This window comes from Dendronephthya gigantea, unplaced genomic scaffold (genome assembly GCF_004324835.1).
Source record: "Dendronephthya gigantea isolate DGI-Jeju-01 unplaced genomic scaffold, DenGig_1.0 000104F, whole genome shotgun sequence".
Lineage (NCBI taxonomy): Eukaryota > Metazoa > Cnidaria > Anthozoa > Malacalcyonacea > Nephtheidae > Dendronephthya > Dendronephthya gigantea.
In genome coordinates, this window is record NW_021163114.1 from 548037 (window position 1) to 569344 (window position 21308).

Genomic DNA, 21308 nt, shown 5'->3' on the forward strand with positions numbered 1-21308 from the left:
CGTGTCCAGTCGCCAAAGGGAAGATAGACAGTCAAGAACAGGATCAACTGGCCAAACACGATGATACTTTGGAACAGGTTTAAGCGTATTAAACACCCCTTTGAGATACCTGCACACTAAAAAATGTCTGCCAACTGGAACATGACTTAGACTCTGCCCGGGATAGAAGTCCAGATTTGAAACTGCGGAACGAGCCGTATTGAGAGAAGAGTAACTCATACCTCCTTTGTAGAGGGATTGTAGAAACAGCAAGAGACTCTTTACAGTTTGGACGCAGGGGATCACACGACCCTTGAATACAAAACTGCACCCATCTGTTGATGTAACAGTTGTATTGCTTGTGGGTACTGCTCCTCTAGGAGTGCATGGTGGTATCAACAATGTCCGGCGGAATGTCTGAGTCTTGCCAGGATCTCCTGATAATTTGCATACCAGCAGCAGCAGCCGATCTTGGAGTGGATGGGGACTCTCCCTAGTTGGATGAACCAAAGTCTGGTGAGTCACATTCAGAATGCGTGGTATCTCCATCAGCAGACTGGGCAAAACTGTGAAGAAGGGTTGGGTGGTCCAAAACGGAACAATTAGAATGCCTGTCGCCTTGTCCTGTATAATCTTCTGCAGACAACTGGAAACAAGGCAGTGGTGTTATCACGCATAATACGAACATGGATATTAATTTGGTCATTTGTAACAAAGATAACAGAGCCAAATGAATAGCTTGTAATTCTAAAAAAATAATATGTTTAGCAGCTTCGTCACGTGACCAAATTCCTGAAGTGCTAACGCAATCTGACAACTGGGCACCCCATCCTATACTTGAAGCATCAGTATACAGGAAGACATCCTGGGGGGGGCATGATAAATATTTCTAGAGGCTAGTGGAACGTTATTTACCCACCAATTAACTTCTTCTAGACTGTCGGCAGACAGTGACATTTACGCATCAAAATTACCTTGATGCAATCTAAGATTGTAATCTTTGTCTGCCTCGATAGAACGATAATGCAGTGGACCAAACTCCACTCCGGGAAAGGATGAAACTAACGAGCCTATAAGTGATGCTACTCGGCGAATTGTATGTAACGTATTCGGCTGTTGAAATTTCTGACATAGTAGCAAAAGTTTTTCCCGTTTAAAGAATGTTAAAGTCACAGTCATAGACGCAGAATTTAGCGAAAACCCGAGATACTCAATACACTGAGTCGGAATAAAAACGGATTTATCCGAAAAGCCTAAACTGCTAATAAGCCGAAAAGCATGTAGAGTGTCCGTATGGCAATCTTCATAAGTATCTTCAATATACAAAGAATCATCTATATAGACCAAGCATGTATGGCCAAATTTAGACCTCAAAGTTGCAAGTAATGGGTAAGCAAGTAAAACAATATAATTTTCCCGCTAAAAAAATTTCAAATATTTCTGATGCTCTTTTGCAACAGTAATAGAGTAATATGCATCTTTGAGATCAATAGATGTCATGAAACATCCAGGTCTCATAAGCTTTATGGCAGTTTTCTGAAGTGTCCATCTTGAAATGATGATAGGACACAAACTCATTTAGCCCTTTTAGGTTGAAAATAACTCTTACTACTAGACCCATCTTTTTTGGGCGTAATAAAGATAGGTGCCAAAACCTCGCCAGACTCAGAAACTGACGACTTAATTATTCCCTTATGAAGAAATTTGTCAATTTCCCCATCAATGATTGCTTGTTCCGCCTCATTAAAAGTGAAATAAGGTCTAGTTGTACTTATACTTCTGCAGCCGATAAAGAATCAAATTCAATGTGTTTGCTTACGCCATCAGCCAAAACTCGTGGTCGTTGGACTCGGTTTGAGTACGAAATTTGCCAAAACTCTCATTCTCAAAAGCTCGCCGACTCCGAGTTTTGGCTGATGGCGTATTTAAACAACGCACGAGGATGACGAATCTCCTACTCGTAGTCTCTTCCAAAATTCCCTATTGTAGCGCCGCAGGGCCAATAAAGAGAGTAAATGGGGTACTCCATATTTTATGTCTGAGATCTAGACGTTTTTAGAATACACATTATCAATGACTTACGGTCGCCAAGTTGCAAAGTGCACAGAGCAATGGAAGACTTACGCTTTAGACTAATATCTTATCTCAGCAGTAAAAAGGAAATTTTGTGAAAGAGCTTACTGAAATTAGTAAGACTACCAAGTTTGGCTGCGAGTTGTTGTAAATTTACGGAAAATATAGCCATGCGAAGTTGTGGATTTTTGTATACTTTTGTATTACGGCCGGAAGTTTGTAACTAAATTAGTTACAGGGTCGTTACACATTCCGTGCGTAATACAAAACTATACAAAATATGCCAACTTCGCATGGCAATATTTTCCGCATTTTACACAATTTTATAGCCAAACTTTGCTTTTGCACTAACTCTAGTACGGTCTTTCTAGCTGTGATGATTTATTTTCTTCTTATTTCTTCGATCAAAAATTAACCTAAAGCGCAAGTCGTCCATTCAATATTACCCACTTCGACAATCGACATGATATTTTCAGTATCCATTTTGGACCAGAACATTTTCTTCCGCGTATGGGTAAGAAAACAACGAATATAAAAATTAACCAATCAGAAGTTTGACACTGGTCAAAACTGAATTACCTTTTCCGTCATTTTATATGACTTTGGCATTGGAAAAGATTATTAGCTACTTCATTACGAAAAAGGTATACATTTTTATTATAAAGATGTGAACGTGCCTTTTCGTTTAGGAATAAAAACACAAAATCATTGCAAAGTCATTACCTTTGTTATAATAATTAAATGTTAGTACATTACAGGATACACAATTTACGTTTGAGCATAAACGAAGGAATCGAAAATATCAGGTCCTAACTCCTAATTACTCTGTCTATGTGACCAATAAACAATAACATGGAATCACGTGAAAATCAAGATAATGGAAACAGACTTAAAAAGCCATGTTCACGATGCCTTTCTTATCCCCAGGATCTTGGGGTTGGCCGTAGCCGTAAGCAGGCGGCATGTCTACCGGGTAGCCATGTTGTACAGACGATGATTGGTTGCCGGCAACAACAGCCGTACCTCCTGCAGTTTGCATTGGAACACCAGCGGGGACAATTACAACTGGGTCCTATACAAAGGTAATCTACATCATAATTGGCTGGAAAATTGGAGTATTATGATCGTATGTTTCTTCTAGCTATATCTTCGTCGAGTTCTCAACAAACGTTTCTTGCGTGCGAAAATGGGTAAAATGATCTCGAGAGCATTCCAAGTGAATAAAAAAGTATCGTAAAATTTTGGATCTGGAGTGATGGCTAATTATGTACATGCAACTAAACACATTTCACGCCACCTCAGCTGTGATAATTCCCTCGCTTCGAGGAAAAAAGCAGCTCAAATAGAGACCTGAAACAAGATTGGCGTTGTTGGACTTTGTTTTAGCTATACTCAGTATCTTCGATTGTGGAACGATTTCGTTAAATCGTGCATAAACGTTCTACATAATATGAAACCTGATATTCAGCAATGATGCGAGGAAGCAAGGGAAAATTTGAAAATCAATTTTTGCACTGTGTGTTTCACGTTCGCCTTATAAAATAGAAAGCTTAACGCGTGCGGCGTCGATACTCACCGCATGAGCACAGCAGGTACCCATGCAACCAAACATCGACGCGGTGAAGGTGGTGATAATCAGAAAGATGAAAAAGACAAGGCAAACGGTGGTTAAGATATGAATTGTATCGAAATCTTCGCAGTGCATGTTCCCTGTAGAAAGTAAAGAAAAACCTTTTTAGAAACAATTTACTAAAATCAACAAGAGACCCTTTCGATAATTACACATAATTACGATGATTAAGTCACAGCGTTATCATTTTAGATTTAGAATCAACTTAAATGAGATGGTCTTGGGGCTTCGTTTTAGTGTTATACCTTGTTTCCACATTTATTGGTCAAAACAAAAAATCCTTTTGATTCATGTGTCGAAGAAGGGTGTTTTGCACGTGGCTATAGTGAAAATGAAACTTGAAATCCATTTGATTTAACTTGGTTCTCAATTTAAAAGCTAATGTGGTGTCGTAATTACTGAAAGGGTGAAAGGATTTCAAGTGAGATACAGTAGAAGCCATTAAATGATTTGATAACTCACATATTTTTCTATTCAGAATTTTCTATTAGCGGGCTAGCGCTGCGAACTCTCTCGGAGGTGATTTTTCGCGGGCGAATTGAATTAATTTCTTCTTCAAATCCGTTAGTCACCAAAATTCAACGAGACGATGAACACTAACATAATTATGATTTTTTAACAATCGTACTACAGGTTTCTGACCAAGATTGTATGATTTAAACTCACACGAGTGAGGGCCTGTTTCATCAGATCTCCCACGATATGAACAGGTGCAGGTATCTCTGTCGTTCACGCAGATCATATTTTTCTCCTTGACTTCACTTAACTGAATGGTTGAAATGGTCAATGCCAATGAAGCGCCCAGAGAAACAAACACTGCGATGATATTGAAGAACAAGGCGAAGCCCATCTAAAACGCATTTATTATTTGGAAATAAAGAAATATCCTTATATTTGTTTATTTTAGAAATTTTGACTGAAATTGTGAATTGTACTACACATGGTGAATTATACACATGGTCATAATTATGCATAGTCTCCTGCGCTAACCCACTTAAGGGCGGTTCTCAATTTTTCGTTCTACGACTTTCTACTTTCGACAGATGCAAACGAATGAACAAGTGAACAGTTATGAAATGCTGTATATATTTAAGGGGTTCTTTAACAACATCCCTTAAACCTAACTTATCCATTCGATCACATCTATCGAAAGAAAAAAAAATGTAACTAAAATCGCAGCAAAAGTTGCCCGTAAAATTACTTATATCGTCGTGTAAAATCAGTTATTACTTAGTAGTCAACTTGATAAAACATCTTGACAAGGTGATCAGAATATATCGTATACTGACCCGGCGTATATACAATACGTCACAATTGCCGATGATGTAACAGTTGCCACAGTTTTCTTCTTTTTAAGCTGGGTAAAGAGCTCGGCCTCGGGCCGGTTGTATGAAAGCCGGATAGCGCTATCCACCGAAAGAATGAGTGATTTTAAATCAATTTTTTCAATCGCTTTAAAATCGCTGATTATTTGCTATAAATTTGGTTAAATCTTAGTGTTCCTAAATCGAGGATCTCTTTAATAATTGTTGGTTCTAAAGAAGAAATTTTATCGCTTTTCAACTCTTCGAGTAATTTAGAACGGTTGAAAAAATCACTATCCTGTGGATAGCTGGATTGCTGAACCCGGATTTCATACAACCGGCCCCAGATTGCCACTAAGTCGCAACGAAATACTTTTCCCTTACCACAACACTTTTTTTAGTTGCGCCGGCAACAATGGTCAGTATTCCTGGCACAGCATACTAAAGGCAAAATATTTAACATTTAATGTAACCAGAAAGTTTCTCAAAGGGGTGCATATTCCGTTTAAAACGGCCGGTCACCGAGCTTGTACCCGCGAGTAGGTATCCCTGGACCCCGACTATTTAGTGGAGAGTTTGGCGATCTAAAACGGTAACGACAACGACAACACTGCCGTGATAAAAATACATTCACTTTAATATAGTATGGCATTCAAGGAAAATACGAGTTAGCATTGACTTGATTTGCCTCTCTCCCTCTCAAACAGTTATTAAATATCATAAATTTATAAATAATGTCGATCAACATATCAACTGTTGCCGCCTGGTCACAACGTGCAACGTTTAAAACTACGTTTTCCTTTGTCCTCTTTCTTTTCTCGTCCACTGTTCATAAGCACGTTGCGGTAATGCCTGCATGGTTCCATTAAAACACACACACGCTGGACGCGATTCACTAAAGCGACGCAAATTTTTCATTGTTAGAAACGAGTAAATTCAATTCTGAAAGAATATTTTGCAAGATATGGGTACCAGACCAGTCAAAATGTACCATTAATCGGTAATTACCAGTATCATCACATTGTCGAAATTAGCAACTTCTGAAAACTGAAAAATTCGTAAAAATTCGCGTTGGCGGATCGCGTTTGGTGTGTGTCGGCCTTAAATCGTATAATTGTCGTGAACATGTCCAGGTGGCTGATGTAGTGCAGTGAGCAATGACCGATTTGAACACAGAAAAAAATACAAATTTCTCATCGCACTATTTCTCATCGGTGATAATGACTCGTTCAGGAAAATTACGATTTAATGGAAACCATGCAGTCTTAATGCATGAGATCTCTAATGTGATGACGAATGTAATAATTTATGTGACTGGTAAGTGTTTCTGCAGTGCGTTGTCGAATTCTACACTACTATATATCAATAGTCTACTACATTACTAAGGTATTTTAATCACCTGCTAATTATGGCGGGGGTGGGGATTAAAATATTAATAGAATGTAAAGAATAAATTAGTATAATGTAGAAGTGTATTAGAAATGTAGAAGTGCTGGTTATAATATAATATGATTGTTATAGTCGTGTAGAAATCGCTACAACAAGCTGGCTCGCTGGTTATTAAATGATCTTAATGTCACTAATTATGTGTGTAATCTGTAATGCTACCAAAAGCGAAGTTGATAAACTTCGAAGATGAGTGATCTGTCTCAAATAAAAGTAAGCTAAAGTGCCGTTTCCAAGACTAAAAGTAATATTATTCCATAGTAAAAAAAACAAGAAAAGACGCCCAACCGCGACGTGATTAATTTCGTTGTGATGACAGTTGTTACACGTATAGCTATATTAAATACTGGCGTTAAAATTGTTCATGTAACTTGTAACTTCTGAAACCCTTTCTTTCATTTGATATATTAACTACAAACTCGATGGTCATTTAGATATAGCCGAAAGTTGAAGAACCGATTGATTTCCTTTGAGACAATGCGATTATGATACGACATATTTCCGCTTTTGCCCAAATTTCAAAACACAACAACATTCACACACAACACTAAAATAGATTTGCTTGGTGTGTAGGGACACCGCTTTTGATTTTTAGACATTGTCCCCATTATACTTCCTAGACTTTACAGATATTTGATATTCGTTTAAAAGAAAAGCAACAGTGTTGCCGGAGAAGGCTTTACATTATGGTATGGCATTGTTATACGTTATGTATACATTCAGGACTGCTTTAATTTTCATGAAGATGACGAGAGGGAAAAACTCGATTGCTAAAATTCTCGTTATTTCAGTTACGATTAGGTTAAAAAACCTTTATTATAGCTGTCATTACACAAATACTTACATAAAGCGACCACGGACCGGCTGAGGCAGCTGAATCGCCTGACAATTTGCTCGCTGCAATCGCGCCACAGATCCCAGAGACGACAGCAAAACCCAGCAATATACAACCAGTTATTATCGAGCCAACAGCGGTACTTCTTGACATTGCCATGTTGAACTGATTTTCTTCCACGAATTATAATTTAAGCTCTCATTGGGATGATGAAACTACTGGATGCTGATTGGTTGAAGGAAGTAAATTTATTTCTATAATTATACTGCGGCCAATTGTTTTAAAGCCGGTGGGCTTGACCTTGGTTGAGTAATTCTTACACCACTTTTCTAAACTGTTGTTAATGAAATTGAATATTCTTTTTTTATAAATGTTTCCTGGAGATAAGTTATACCCATCCAAGATAGAAGTCTTATTTCTGAAAATTTTGAAACGAAAAGCAGTGCATAGGCATACAAAGCAAAACAATGGATAGTCTTAATTTAACAACCTGCCTCGACACTGAATTTTTTTTTCAAAATCCATGTTATGGAATAGTAAGGAAGTTTATAACATATTCATACTAATTGCTATTTCCATACTATAGATATGGTATAGCATTTTTAGCATGGGTATAGCATTTTTCAATACAGCGGTTCAATTCCCAAACTAAACAAGGTATTTCTATGCTTACGGTATAAAATTTTAAAACTTTTAAAACGCCACATCTGGATTGCTAGAGGCGTCATTTTTATCTGGATTTCTAAAGGCATCATCTTCTAAAAAGGTAGTCCTTGCGGCAAACTTTTATACGATTGTTTTGCCTTTTCCAATATTTTTTTATTGAATGGCGTTCCGGCTTTTAATTTCACCAGGGGGGTTGTCTTATGCTACTAGCATGCACGAATAATGAATGCTACACAAATCACTATGCTACACGAATAATCAATCGATATCGCTACTACAATTAGGGATTCAGAACTTTGACGAAATTTTCAAACATAACTGAAAATGTACTATTATAATCCCTAACATTCTATTATTATTCGTCTCAAACATGCACTCACTATCGCATGATAACCCATGCATACTTGCAGATTGTAATTTAAATTTACAGCTGAATGTAAACTCTTCATAACTATCGTCTTGATCGTAAGTTTGTAGGGTCATACATGTTATCATGCAATTTCTGTAATCGTATAAGTTAAAGCTCATTACCCAACGTTGCATGATTAGTACTAATATTCTAATATTGTAATTAGTACTAATATTATTTGCAAACAAATATTCTTTTTACTGGATTGCTTCATTTTTTAACAATGACAGTCCTCAGCTATGTAAGACCTTCCAAAGAAAGCATTGCAATCAATTCATCCAAAGAATCTGTGTCCTTACCATCGTTGCCATAAACATTCTGCGCCGAAGGAACGGCATCCTCCTTCAAACTGAATGAATAAATGTTAAATTTAAAAAGATTTAATATCACAACTACTAAATTATATTTGGTTTACACCAAGTGTTATACCAAGTGTTAAATTGCAAAGAATCCCTGTATTCAAAAAGTTAACTCATACTCCTTGAGCGTGATATGGAAAATCTATGATTACTTATCAATGTGAGAAGCTTTTCTCGATCATTAGGAAGATTCTACTCAAAGTATAAGAAACTGAAAATTAAGCTCTTATTCAAGTGGAAATACTGCCATGCAGTCTTAAAGACGTGATTCAGATCTTCCAGTGAGTGTGAGTGAGTTTTTGAAATACAGGCGTAAGCTCAGCGGCATAGCCCGGAATTTTTTGACATTTTTTACACCGTTGATCACGATCGTCTAGGTGCTAAAACAGCATATTCCTCCCACGAAAAAACTGGAAAGTGAATCTGACATTTAGCTTACCTCGAGACAGATAGTCGGCGAATTTCTTCAATTTCCTCATAGGTTAATACGATATCTTCACCAATTACTTGAAATGGCGACCAAGCAGATGGTGGGTATTTTTTTCATTGCAACCATCGCATGCCGTAGCGCACTACACACGGAACAGCCGTTGACCATCTTATCGTAAAACTCAATCATGATTTCCATCGTGGCTGCATCGTCGATTTGCCAAAGTGCCACGAGGACGGCACGTGCTCCGGATCCGAGGAACGAACGTGCGATGCCGACGACGCCCTCCGAAGATATTTCACCACGCCACTATCACAGCAACTCAGGACAACAAGACGGGCATTCAGGCGACACCTCAGGATATCTTCAGCAGTTAACAGATATGATGATGGGTGATCTGGTGCTCCGTCATTGGGTGCCAGAAATACTTCTGCGTGTTTAAAATAGCCATGTGATGCTATGTGAACAACGCTCGCATTTCCAATTTCTCTCAGAACTTTCTCTTTGGTAGCCTGGTGTTTTAACAACGGTTGCGCATTGAAATACTTGCTACACTCAATAGCTTCTTGTTCAGCGTTTGGTAAGGGGGGTAGCTTAATACGTTGGCCATCAATTTCAGCCATGTCAATCTCCGGATTTCCTACGAACAAAGCGGGTCCGAGCTGAGCTGGTTGTCTCGATAAACAGAAATTAAGCACGTGCAAAGACGGGATGAATTGTAAGCTGTACTTTTCGCATAAGTAAGTCCCACTAGGATCGAGAAGAGCGGGAAATGGGAGCGTAAACAAAGGTCCCTCAGGAACGATGAGCAGTTTTGAACCATAAAGGTGTTCCTCGATAGGTTGGATTAAGGCAGCGTAGAGGTCTTGCAGGTCAACATTATAGGGAGCGCTCTGGGCTGACTTTTGGTCGAAAGGCTTGGTTTTCGAGAGCATGAATTGTTCACGAAATCCGTGTTTCTAAGATGATGAATCTCAGCTATGTTTTCACCTTCATAATTTTCATTTTCATCCGACATCGAAAACAGAGGGTTGCTTTCTGACAATTCGATATCAGGCAATACTTTGAAATCTTCCCGTAAACTACTCTGCGCAGTTCTGACGTTCAGGTTGCCCTTAAGGCAGGAAATGTGTCGATGTAAGAGTTTCTCATCGATCTTCATGCGGGATCTTATACGACTTGTGAAATACGCCTTGAGAGATCACCCACGAATTCAATTCCCCATTTGATCCAAATGCATACGAAATGATTGCGTCTGCTTGTCGAATTTAATATGTTGTAAACGAATCGACGATTAGATTTTCCAAGCTGCTTGGGATGGATCTAAGGCAATGGTTTCCATTGGATCTTCTTTGTAGAAATTGTCGAAAGGTATATCGTCACACGATTGAACTTTTTTCCAGGTTAGATCACGCAGAGCCTGTGCTTTGCCACAATCGGATACAACAAGGGCTGTCTGCACCTCTTTCAAATTGAGCAAACTTTCAAGCAACAGTTTATGAACGTGGGAGAATCTATTGGACATGGAAACGTTAAACTCATCATGCTCACGTAAGGATTTACGTATGTCTTGAAAATTTATTATTGATTTTGCGAAAAGCGAACATGCCTTGGAAGGATCGGAGTTTATGTAACATTGTCCTAACATTCTTGCGCAATTGCCGTTAATTCTGGACTGCCAAGGTCAGGTCTTGAGATTTCAAGTAAGCGATTAAAATTTTCAATAGCTTTCTCAAATTGATCGTGGTTTTTATGATACTCCCCCAAACCAAGTAAAGCTTTTGCCAACGATGATTTGTCATTAAGCTTCTCGGCAATACTCAAATGTTCAAGATGACAATTGAAGGCCTTCTCAAACTGTTTCATGTTGGCGTACGTAATTCCCATGTTTCCTTGCGCCCGTCCATTTCGAGCTTCGTTACCAAGCTCCTCGGCAATGTCTTTATCTTTACTGTGACATTTCATTGCGTGTTGGTGCTGACCAATTTTGCTGTAGGCATTTCCAAGATTCCATTGGCTCTTCCTATTTCAGCCTTGTCGTCCAACTCCGTGGCAATTTTTAAATGTCGTTGATGGCTTTCAATAGCCTTTCCAATCGACCAACTGCTATATAGAATTTACCCAAATTCCCGTAAGCTCTTCCCTCGCGGGCTTTATCCTGGAGGTTTTCTGCGATTTTCAAACAGCTATTGCAACATTCAAGTGCTTTGCTGTACTGTCCAATCTCGATATAGAAAGGGGCCATGCTTGCCAGGGCATCTCCTTCGTCTGCCTTGTTGCAAAGGTCCCTCGCTATCCTCAGGTGTTCACGAAATTTTGATCTCGCTTCTTGCATATTCTGTCCGAACTCCATGTATGCATTCCCAATTTGTTCCTGAAGCCCGCCCCTCTCCAGCTTTGTCGCCGACCTTTTCAGCAATAGCCAATGCTTTCTTACCGGAATTAAGAGCCTTTTCAATCTGACCACTCAAATAGTACGACTTTGCCATACTTTGGTGAATGCGTCCTTCGGCTGCTTTGTGACCAAGCTGTTGAGAAAGTTTCAATGCTATATTTTGGTACTCAAGTGCTTTTCTGCATTGGCCACTCGCAAGGTAAGTATTTCCTAAGGTCTCGTAAGCACGTCTCTCGTCGCATTCGACATAGTTATCTTCAGCAATCTGCAAGCTCGTCTTTTGAAGGGCAATAGCATTTTCGTAATCACACAGCCCTTTGTAGGCATTGCCCAGGTTTCCAAGCATCTGACCTTTTCGCACTTCATTCCCAAGCTCATTCGTAATGATTCTTTCTTCTTCGTGGTATTTGACTGCCTTTTGATACTGTCCCATTTCCGTTAACATAGTACCAATTGCTCCTTTTGCTCTGCCAATACCCGCCTTATCACCAATTTCTTCAGCAATCCGCATGAATTTCTGGTAATATTCTATTGCTTCATTACACTTACCAATTGCAGCGTAGTAACGTCCGAAATTTTCATTTGCCCGACCCTCTTCCTTTTTGTTTCCAATTTCTTCCGCCAGCTTCAATTCTTTTCGAAAACAAGCAACAGCTTCACGCTGATCATCTTTACCAAGAAGAGCCACTCCGATGTTTCCTTTAGCGCGGGCAATTCCTGATTTATCGTCTAATATTTCAACGATGCTGATTTCTTCCAAAAGAAAACGTTCTGCCTCTATAAATTTGCCAAGTGCCGCGTGAGCACAGCCCAGAATATCGTTTGCTCTTGCTTTGCCGCTATCGTTGTCAGAAATTCCCAATGCTTTACGGGTAAACCTTACCGCTTCTTCATATTGACATCTTGCCAGATGTACTTCGGCTATGTTGCAGTTGGCGTTGCCCTCTTGAACACGGTCACCAATTTTCCTAGCAAGCTCCACGTACTTCTCTTGCATATCAAGAGCTTTTCGATAATCGCCGTTGAGGATGTGGTCATTACATAAACATTCCAAGGCAAAAGCCTGCTCTTTCATTAATTTTTCACATCTCTGTACAGCTTCTTTGTCGTGTAACCTTTTAGCAACAACGCCAGAATGGCAATAGTTCTCAATGGCTAGCAGCCATTGTTCTTTGGCACTGTACGAATTAGCGAGGTTTTCGTATTCACTTTGTTGTCTTTTTTCGTCGGCGAGACTTTTGGCAAATTCTAAATTCTCCGAATGGTGTTTGATGGCATCTTCGTAATCAGTATTCGAAAACAATGCGCCCGCCAAGGCTTCTCGGATGTCTGCTTCTAAATCCACATTTGGATCTGCCAGGCTCTGGGAAAGTTCCAGTGCTTTTTCATAAAACTGAATTGCCTCGGCAATTCTATGTTGAGCAGAGACTGTGTTGCCAAGTTTGTAGTATATTTGGCAACGTTTATCTCTTCCTGCGATGTCAAGGTCTTCCAGATAATATTTATAAGCCTTATCAAATTGATACCTGTTGTAATATTCATCTGCCAATATCTCAAGAACTTCTTCTTTCAATTTAAAGTCGCCAGAATCCACAGCAAGATTCAAACATTTGAAACACGAATCAATAGCATTATCGGAATCACCAATCTCTGCATACAATTTACCTATTTTAAGGTAAACTGTTGCTCTTTCTAAATTGCTCGTCTGCGTACCGACCATTTCTATGAAATACTTGTAAAACTGCAAAGATTTTTCAGGTTGGTTGACCTTTCGGTAAGAATCGCCCAAGACTCGGGACGATTCTAAAATTCCTGCTTTCTCGTTTTTTTCTTCTGCAATTTTCAAACAACGTTGGTGATAAAAGATGGCATTGTCGTAATCTTGGTTCTCATAATATGTATTTCCCATCTTTCTTTCACAATTATAAACTGCTTCGGCATTGTTGAGTTCGTTCGCCAAAGCACGAGAACTGTTGTACCACTTGTTGGCTTTCGACCACTTCTTACAGGAGGCGCAGACATCGCCTAAATTCTCGCGTGTTCTTTGCTCTCGTTTCTTGTCGTTAAGTTTTATTGCGAGGTCCAAACTTTTTTCGTGATACTCAATTGCGCTATCGTAATTGCCATTAGAGTGAAACGCGTTTCCCAACCGTTCCAAAGCACCTACCTCGCTTTCTAGGTCCCTCGAACGTTCGGCGTTTTCCAAAGCCTCGTTGTAGCACGAAATAGCCATTGAGATCTTTTCCTGAACGCGAAACACATCTCCTAGTTTCAGACAAACGCGTCCTTTCAATTTCTTACCTCCTTCGGCGTCAAGGTTGGCAATCACCTGAGCTCTCGTGTAATGCTTTTGCGCATCGTTATATTTAGATAGATTTGCGTAAGCATCTCCTAAATTTTCGTGGACATTTCCTTCTTTTTCCTTGTCTTCCAGTTGTTTCACCATCTCTAAACCTTTAAGATAACACTCAACGCCTTTTTCGTACTCTTTACATTGTACGTAACAGACTCCCAGGTGGAGAATATTTACCTCGGCTATTTCAGATCTGTCACGTTTTTCATCAGCTCTTTTCAAGTATTCTTGGTAACAGCTTATAGCCTCTTGCAGCTCATTAAGTTTTTGGTGCACACGGCCCATGTTTTTGTAGGCTAATGCAATTAAAACTCTGTCATCAATTCTGCGGGCTTTATCTAAGCATTTCTCAAAATATTCGATGGCACGTTTGTATCGATTTTGGGCAAAATTTACTCCACCCAAACGTTCGTACACAAGGGCGATACCTTTTCTGTCTACCAATTGTTCGGCAAGTTCCAAAGACTGCTGGAAACATCCAATAGCTCTCTCGTAATCACCCAACTCTTTGTGAATGCAACCAATACCCATATGTACCTGCTGTTCTATATCCTTGTACATCGAGTCTTTTGAGATTCGAAGACTTTCACTAAAGTTCCTTCTAGCCATTTCGTGTTTTCCCAAACCTTTATAAGCAAACCCTAAATTGCAAATTTCTCTCGCCACTCCATAATTTTCATTGTTTCCCAACTGCGAAGCAATTTTCCAGCTCTTCTCATGATATGGAATGGCTTCCTTGTATTGACCATTATGCTGATAACACGAACCCAAAATAGAATTGACAACTCCATTTAAATCTTCGCCTCCATCGTTCAAAAATTTTTTCATGAAGTTGATGGAACGTTCGTAATCCCCGACGTGAAAGCTCGAGTATCCTATTTGCGCATAGATATTCGTTTCGTGTCGTGTAAATCCTTTCTCTTGAGAGATAGTCAAAGCTTCTTCATAATACTCGAGAGCTTTTCTATGATCCCCTCGGCCGGCGCATTCAATACCCTTTCTAACAGCCTCCTCTACATTCTCTTCACATTGTCCCATTTCATAAAGCTCTGCAGCCCCCCGTGCAAGGAGAGATAATATCTCCATACCTCGTTCCCAATCCCAATGTTGTGAATTAGAGCCCATTATACTTTACGCAGAAATAATGTCGACGAAGATGAAACAACTACTACAGTGTACCTTTATCCGGCTGACGTGTTTCTCAAGTGGCCAGATTTAAGATCAAAGTGATCCTCGCGTTCGCCGTTAATTGTTGGCAAAACCCTACCTAGTAATGAAATTTTGTAAATTTCAGTGTCAGTACTCAGTGAATACTACGCAACCAGTTTCGGCTACCAAGCCACTGTTGTTAATAGCATAGGAAGATAACTTCTTCCAATCTCACGGTCTATCTGCGAATACGGGAAATTATACCTAATACACTTCTGAAAGTTGAAGAGCGGCGATTTAATCCGGCATTGTTAAGAAACAATGCCATTTTATTTCAATACAACACTGTTGCTCACGATATTTGTTTGTTACTAAGAGAAAAACGGTTACTATGCAGGAACATGGTTTATTTGTTGTAAAATAAGGACTTTAAAACGTTGATAAAAAAGTGTCTTTGTTTGGGAGTAATAAAGCCTAAAATTATTCTGCTGAGAACCAATCAGATTGTAGGAAATAGCATTGGCCCGATTTGTACCAGAGACGGATCAACCGTCTGGACGAACTTGGGCAAAATAAATATAGTTCGTCTTCAAGTTCGTCTGTGTGTAAACACAGGCAAACAAAAAACAGATGGATCCTCCGTCAAGGCGAATTATCCGCAAAGTTCGTCTATTTAGACGAAGTTGAATGGGTAGTTCGTCTAGACGCATCGTCCGTTTGTTAGTATGAATACGGAATTACGACGCGGCCAGCTCGACGACGCGCTTGTAAAACAAAGAAACTCTACACGCGAGACAATACGTATGCATAATTTGGTCCCATGACAGCGTTGTCATTCTTAAAGTCTAATTCAACGGAAGCAGTCTTTCTCGGCGAAATGCGAAATATTTCGCCTGTTGCTTTTGAATTTCGACTACTTAACTATTTCGCATTTCGCTTGAAAATTTAGCCCGTGGAACTAGGGCTTTAGCCGCCTTCAAATGTGGCATTTTCACGGCCTCTCGATGACATGAAAGCAGCGGTATCAGCTGAAGCAGCAATATCAGCTAGATATCGGAGGTTTCAAAATGAGTGAATAATCATACAACAAAATAATACCATACAACTGCCCGTAAACTTATAATGCAGCCTTGTTCAGCGTAACTGCTTAAGAGCGTCAGCGAGGCAGCACACTATTCGTGAGTGACAGTTGATTGACATTGACTGATTCTCAGAAGTTCACTCGATCCAGTAAGCGAGCTATATATTGTCAACATCTCGATCTTGTGTCTGTCCTGTATGTATTAAAGTAAGATTATTTTCCGGGGCATGACGTCACATATTAGAATATTCTTCAAAGTGAACGAGAGTAGTTTTTTTGACAGATGAACTCAGAACGTTCACACGTTTTGGTTTAGAATGCAAAAATAATTTTGAGATTATATTAGTAATTTAATGGTTGAATTCACTGCTCTTTCTATAACATGGGACGATGAACTGTTAAACTTGGAACTGAGTAATATGATTATGAACTTAATATGACTTTAATTTTTTTGTAATGAATTGTATATTTGTTTCTGATAATATTAAAATTTCTGATATATTATTTGTATACAGTAATATACTTGCCAACCTTGTAATACTTTAAGCCTTGGTCAAACGGCCGCAATATTTTGTTGCAACAAAATGCAACATGGTTGGCACATGTTGCGGCTTGTTGTCATCATATTCGACCAGACTGGTCAAACCGTACCAATCTTCGTCATGCATCTTTTACATGTTGCCAATCCCGGCATATGTTGCCAATCCCGGCATATGTTGCCTAGGTGAGCAATATGGCCGCCATCTTGTATTCAAACTTCATGCTAAGAACATCTGATGCGCATGCCCAATGACAACAATGTTGTTTGCAAGTGGTCAAACGATCGCAACTCCAGAAATTGTGACAAAATGTTGCGTTAAAATTTGACTGGAGTCAAACTCAACGCAACATGTTCTGACATTATGCAACATTCTGTAAAAGGGTGGTCAAACGACCGCAACATTTTGTTGCAACATTGTTGGACGATGTTGCAACAAAATGTTGCGGCCGTTTGACTAAGGCTTTATACATAAGAGGTCATTGATATTGGTGCGTGCGCTACTTTATGTAATGCAAATTATAACGGATCAAAATTCTAATTGTGGATTAATGTCATGAAAAAACACATTTTCGGGTAACCTATGGTCTTTCAAAAATTTCTGAATAAAACTGTCATTCTTAAATTCATCTAAACATTTTACTGATTTTAGAAATAAACAACTAGGCAGAAGTAAAGATTTTTAATTCAGATCTTCGGCAGCAATTTTTCCTTCTGATAAGAACTTCTAGTTTTTTATTTTGTGTGAGAACTGGGGTCGGTTGTATGAAAGCTAGATAGCGCTATCCACCGGATAGTGATTTTTTCAACCGTTCTAAAAATGCTTGAAGCGCAATAAAATTTCAGCTTTGGAACCAACGATCATTAACGAGGATCCTTAATTTAGGAATACTAAGATTTAATCGAAGTTATACCAAACAACGGGCGATTTTGAGGGGATTGAAAAAAACACTATCCGGTGGATAGCGTTATCCAGCTTTCGTACAACTGGCCCCTGATCATTAATTTTATACGCAGCAGTTACATTGGGAAGCTTACTTTAGGCTACTAATTTATATGCATATATTACCCAATTGTAAGACTTCTTTCAGGCAACGTTAACGTTGTTTTTAAACGATTGCAGTCCTTGTGTTGCGACGCAAAAGCCACCAGAAACGACTATAAAGTTATTATCCTACCAATTTCATAAATCAAAGCGCCAGTTTGGTAAAACAATCCGTGTTTATCCGATTGACCTTTCCTACGCTAAACAACCTTACTGATTACACAATTCGAGTCTGTCGGAATTTTAAATAATATTAGCATACAGATTAGCCCCGAAACATTTGAATGCAATAAATCATCGTGATGTTACACAAGAACGTTGAGCTATTTCTTAAATTATCCAAGGTAGTTTATAGTTCTGGGGCTAGTTGTTCGAAAGGCGTTTAGCTTAATACGGTGGATAAGTTCGAAATGGAAAACAAAATTATCTATTTATTGAACTGAAATATTTCGATGTATGTTAAACTTTCAATGGAAGTGCATATTTAATGCAAAAGATGTAGGTTCATTCATTCACAAGATGTATGAGAATATTTTTAAATTTTGGCTTATCCACAGTTTAAGGCTTTCAGCTAAACGCCTTTCAAACAACCGGCCCCTGTGGTGTGCCACGTTCGCTATATGATTTGCTCTTTGTTTTGTAACAGACTAACAGTGGCATGCAGTCAGTGATTCTAAGCCCCCGCCGTTTAATTTTATTACCCGTTACTTTAAACAGTAGCCGGTAACCACTATTATTGGCCTAATAAACCTACTCACAACAGAGAAGTGCGCTGTGTAAATTTAATACTACGTATGAAGCTACAGTTCCCGATAAACAGCGACGCTTCAACGTTATTTTTGCGGAAGCCCGGAAGGAAGCAGGTCACGTTAGAGCAAGCAGTTGTATTATACCCAGTGATTTCTATTACACTCGCTAAGTACGACACAAATTCGCGGTCCTATAAGGTACAATAAGCGGTACAATAAGCAGTGACCGAGTACAATGGTTCAATCCATCGTATAATATCCAATATAAGTCTCTTGATCAAGCGTAAATACCGACACAGAATGAATATGAGATGATTTTGATCTCACACTCAGCGTACAAGGCAGTAGTGATGAGCTTTTACATACAACAGGCTAAGACGCAAGATCTCTAACAATTTTGCATAATCTTACCTTATCTTATCTTATCGCAGTGACATTCATGCCTCTGCAAGCTGATTATATATAATGCCCTTTAAAATCTTTGATTTTCATGTTCCAATCTCCTATGGTTTGCATATCGTATGTGATTGATAGTGTGAGTTTATCGATCGCGTTCGGGAGCATCGGGAGTCTCCGATTCCTGGAATCGAGGATTCCACGAATCAGGAAATTTGCGAATGCAGATCAGATCAATGCCGTGAGGGGGTAAAGAATTTGAAGCCTTGATCTCACATGATACTAGATAATGAAACAATTATTGGACGAGGCTGAGCATATCAAGAATTATTCAGACCAAGGTCAAGTTATCTGCCTTGATATCATGCAAAAGCTGAATTGTTTTATTAAGACATCAGGGGCCGGTTGTTCAATAAATAGATAATTTGGTTTTCCATTTTTAACTTATCCACCGTTTAAGCTAAACGCCTTTCGAACAACCGGCCCCAGAAACATAGGTATAAAACGATTAAACGAAGTTTATAAATGCTTGATTTATTTTATTTTATTTTATTTCATTAATGTTCATTTTATTTTCGGGCTGTTTTGTATTTAGGTTGTGGGCGCGTCAAGGTCTGGGCACGAGAGAGTCCAAAAATTGTTTTTTTATGCAAGTTCGATCCAAAAAATAATTCTTGGCCGCTGCTCACGTCAGGAGCTGAAACTACGTAATATATAAATAGAGAATTTTGAGAATTAACACTGTGCTTTATGACTAATCAGGAACGACAATACATGAAATATATAATAATAGCAATTAATTAGATAATCTCACTCGTTCTTGTGCGCACCTTATATCAATTATTTTAATCCTTATGCCTTAGGAATGTCTTTTAATCCTTATGCAATTTAGATGCTTGTGCACTTTCCTTTATCCGGTAAAAACGGAAGGCCGTGGGGGCGGGTGTATATTCATACATCCAGGTTTACTGTATGAACAATAGCGTACAAAAGAAATCAGTTGGGCATAAGACGAATATATGAATATACAGCCTCCCCCCAATCACGATTCTAGCTACGGCCCTGAAAAACGGCCAGACCGGCCTGTTCTATGTTAGTACATACAGGTGTTTCATGAACTCTGAACGTCGTTATTTACGAGCACTAGAAATGCGATTTCACCGCTATCTTCCTATTCTTAACGAAATACTCTATTTCAATTCACAATATGACAAGTTTGACCATTTTGGCTCACGAAAGCGCCCTAGGGCTTCAGGTTTATGCTGCCGAACGTCTGCGAGACAGCTAACTATTCTGCCATACTGCAGATGTTTCTCCAGTGTTCATCATAACCAGTCTCTTTCACTGGCGTAGCAAGACGAATTAGTCCAGGTAATTGGTCCCGGTATACAAATAATTATCATCATTCTTTTCTTCAGAAATTCTCCAAACTTGATTCTCCAAGCAAATTTCTTCAAATTGAACTCCAAACTTTCAGCATAGCGGGACCAAATCGTTAGGCTGAACTGAAAAAGCTTTATAGATGTATTCAAAAAGATTACTGTGGCTACACCTCTCATTTTTGGCGTTTGCGATTTTGTAATGAATCCATCCCTGGCCATGATTGAATACATGTTGTCTACTAATTGCAAATACGGAAATACCCGGATAAAAATTTCAAATTCCAAATTTATTCCTATCGATTTGGTGCGTACATAGCTGTGCTTCACATGTTTTTTGGCGTAGCCATGCTAGAATCACATCATGCAAATTTTTAGTTATTGTTCATTTCTTTACAAATTGACTGTTTTTACGGTCAGTGAACAATAAAATATTAGCATGAAAAATTCAAATCACCCATAACAATGTAATAGTTAGAGTTAATATGTCTAAGCACCCTGTAGGGACCCTTGTGGGTCAATCAACGTAAAATTTTTGTATTTACACAGTAATCATACTCAATGATCTATCGTATTGGTCACCGCCGTCGTCGTGTTTCATCCTACATGCTCAAGGTCACTTCTGGAGAATGTTTATTTGGAGGCAAGCCAGTCAGAATACTCGGGCTTCAGAATCCTACGACATATAGCCCAAAATACCCGCTTTTGGTAAAGGTAACTACACAAGTGATTATTGAAAATTCTGGCCTCTGATTGGTCGAACGACCTTAGATTATTACGCGTTAATCACCTAAGCAGATTTTTTTAAAATGCCGGCGAGCTGTTTCAAAGTGGATTTGTTTTTGCGGCACTTGTGCTATTTTAGTGGTCTCTGCTTGCACTCAAAACTATACAGTATTACCTATACTAAAATGTATTTCCTAAAACAGACCTCGGCTTCGTTTCGGTTTTTATAATCGGCGAAATTCACCTCGAATAATTGTTAATTATAATTGAGAGGTAAACCTAAGTCCGTTTGTTGTGCTATGAAGATTTCTTTAACCATTAAATCTGCTTCTGTTTATCCTTACGTCAAGTTGAACCTATAAGCAT

The 21308-nt window shown here is 38.9% G+C and overlaps 1 protein-coding gene across 1 annotated transcript; it reads right to left on the reverse strand.

Annotated features, from left to right (window-relative positions):
• Positions 1–11437: 11437 nt before the first annotated feature.
• LOC114534671 (tetratricopeptide repeat protein 28-like) lies at positions 11438–18950 on the reverse strand. Its single transcript, XM_028556144.1, has 2 exons — positions 18853–18950; positions 11438–15146 (listed from the first exon to the last, which is right to left on the reverse strand). Exon 2 carries the CDS (start codon positions 15002–15004, stop codon positions 11438–11440), a length of 3567 nt encoding a protein of 1188 aa, XP_028411945.1. The 5' UTR covers positions 15005–15146; positions 18853–18950.
• Between the last annotated feature and the right edge of the window lie 2358 nt (positions 18951–21308).

Coding starts and splice junctions, on each gene's coding strand:
- LOC114534671 (XM_028556144.1), bottom strand. CDS start 15,004: ATGGGCTCTAATTCACAACATTGGGATTGGGAACGAGGTATGGAGATA.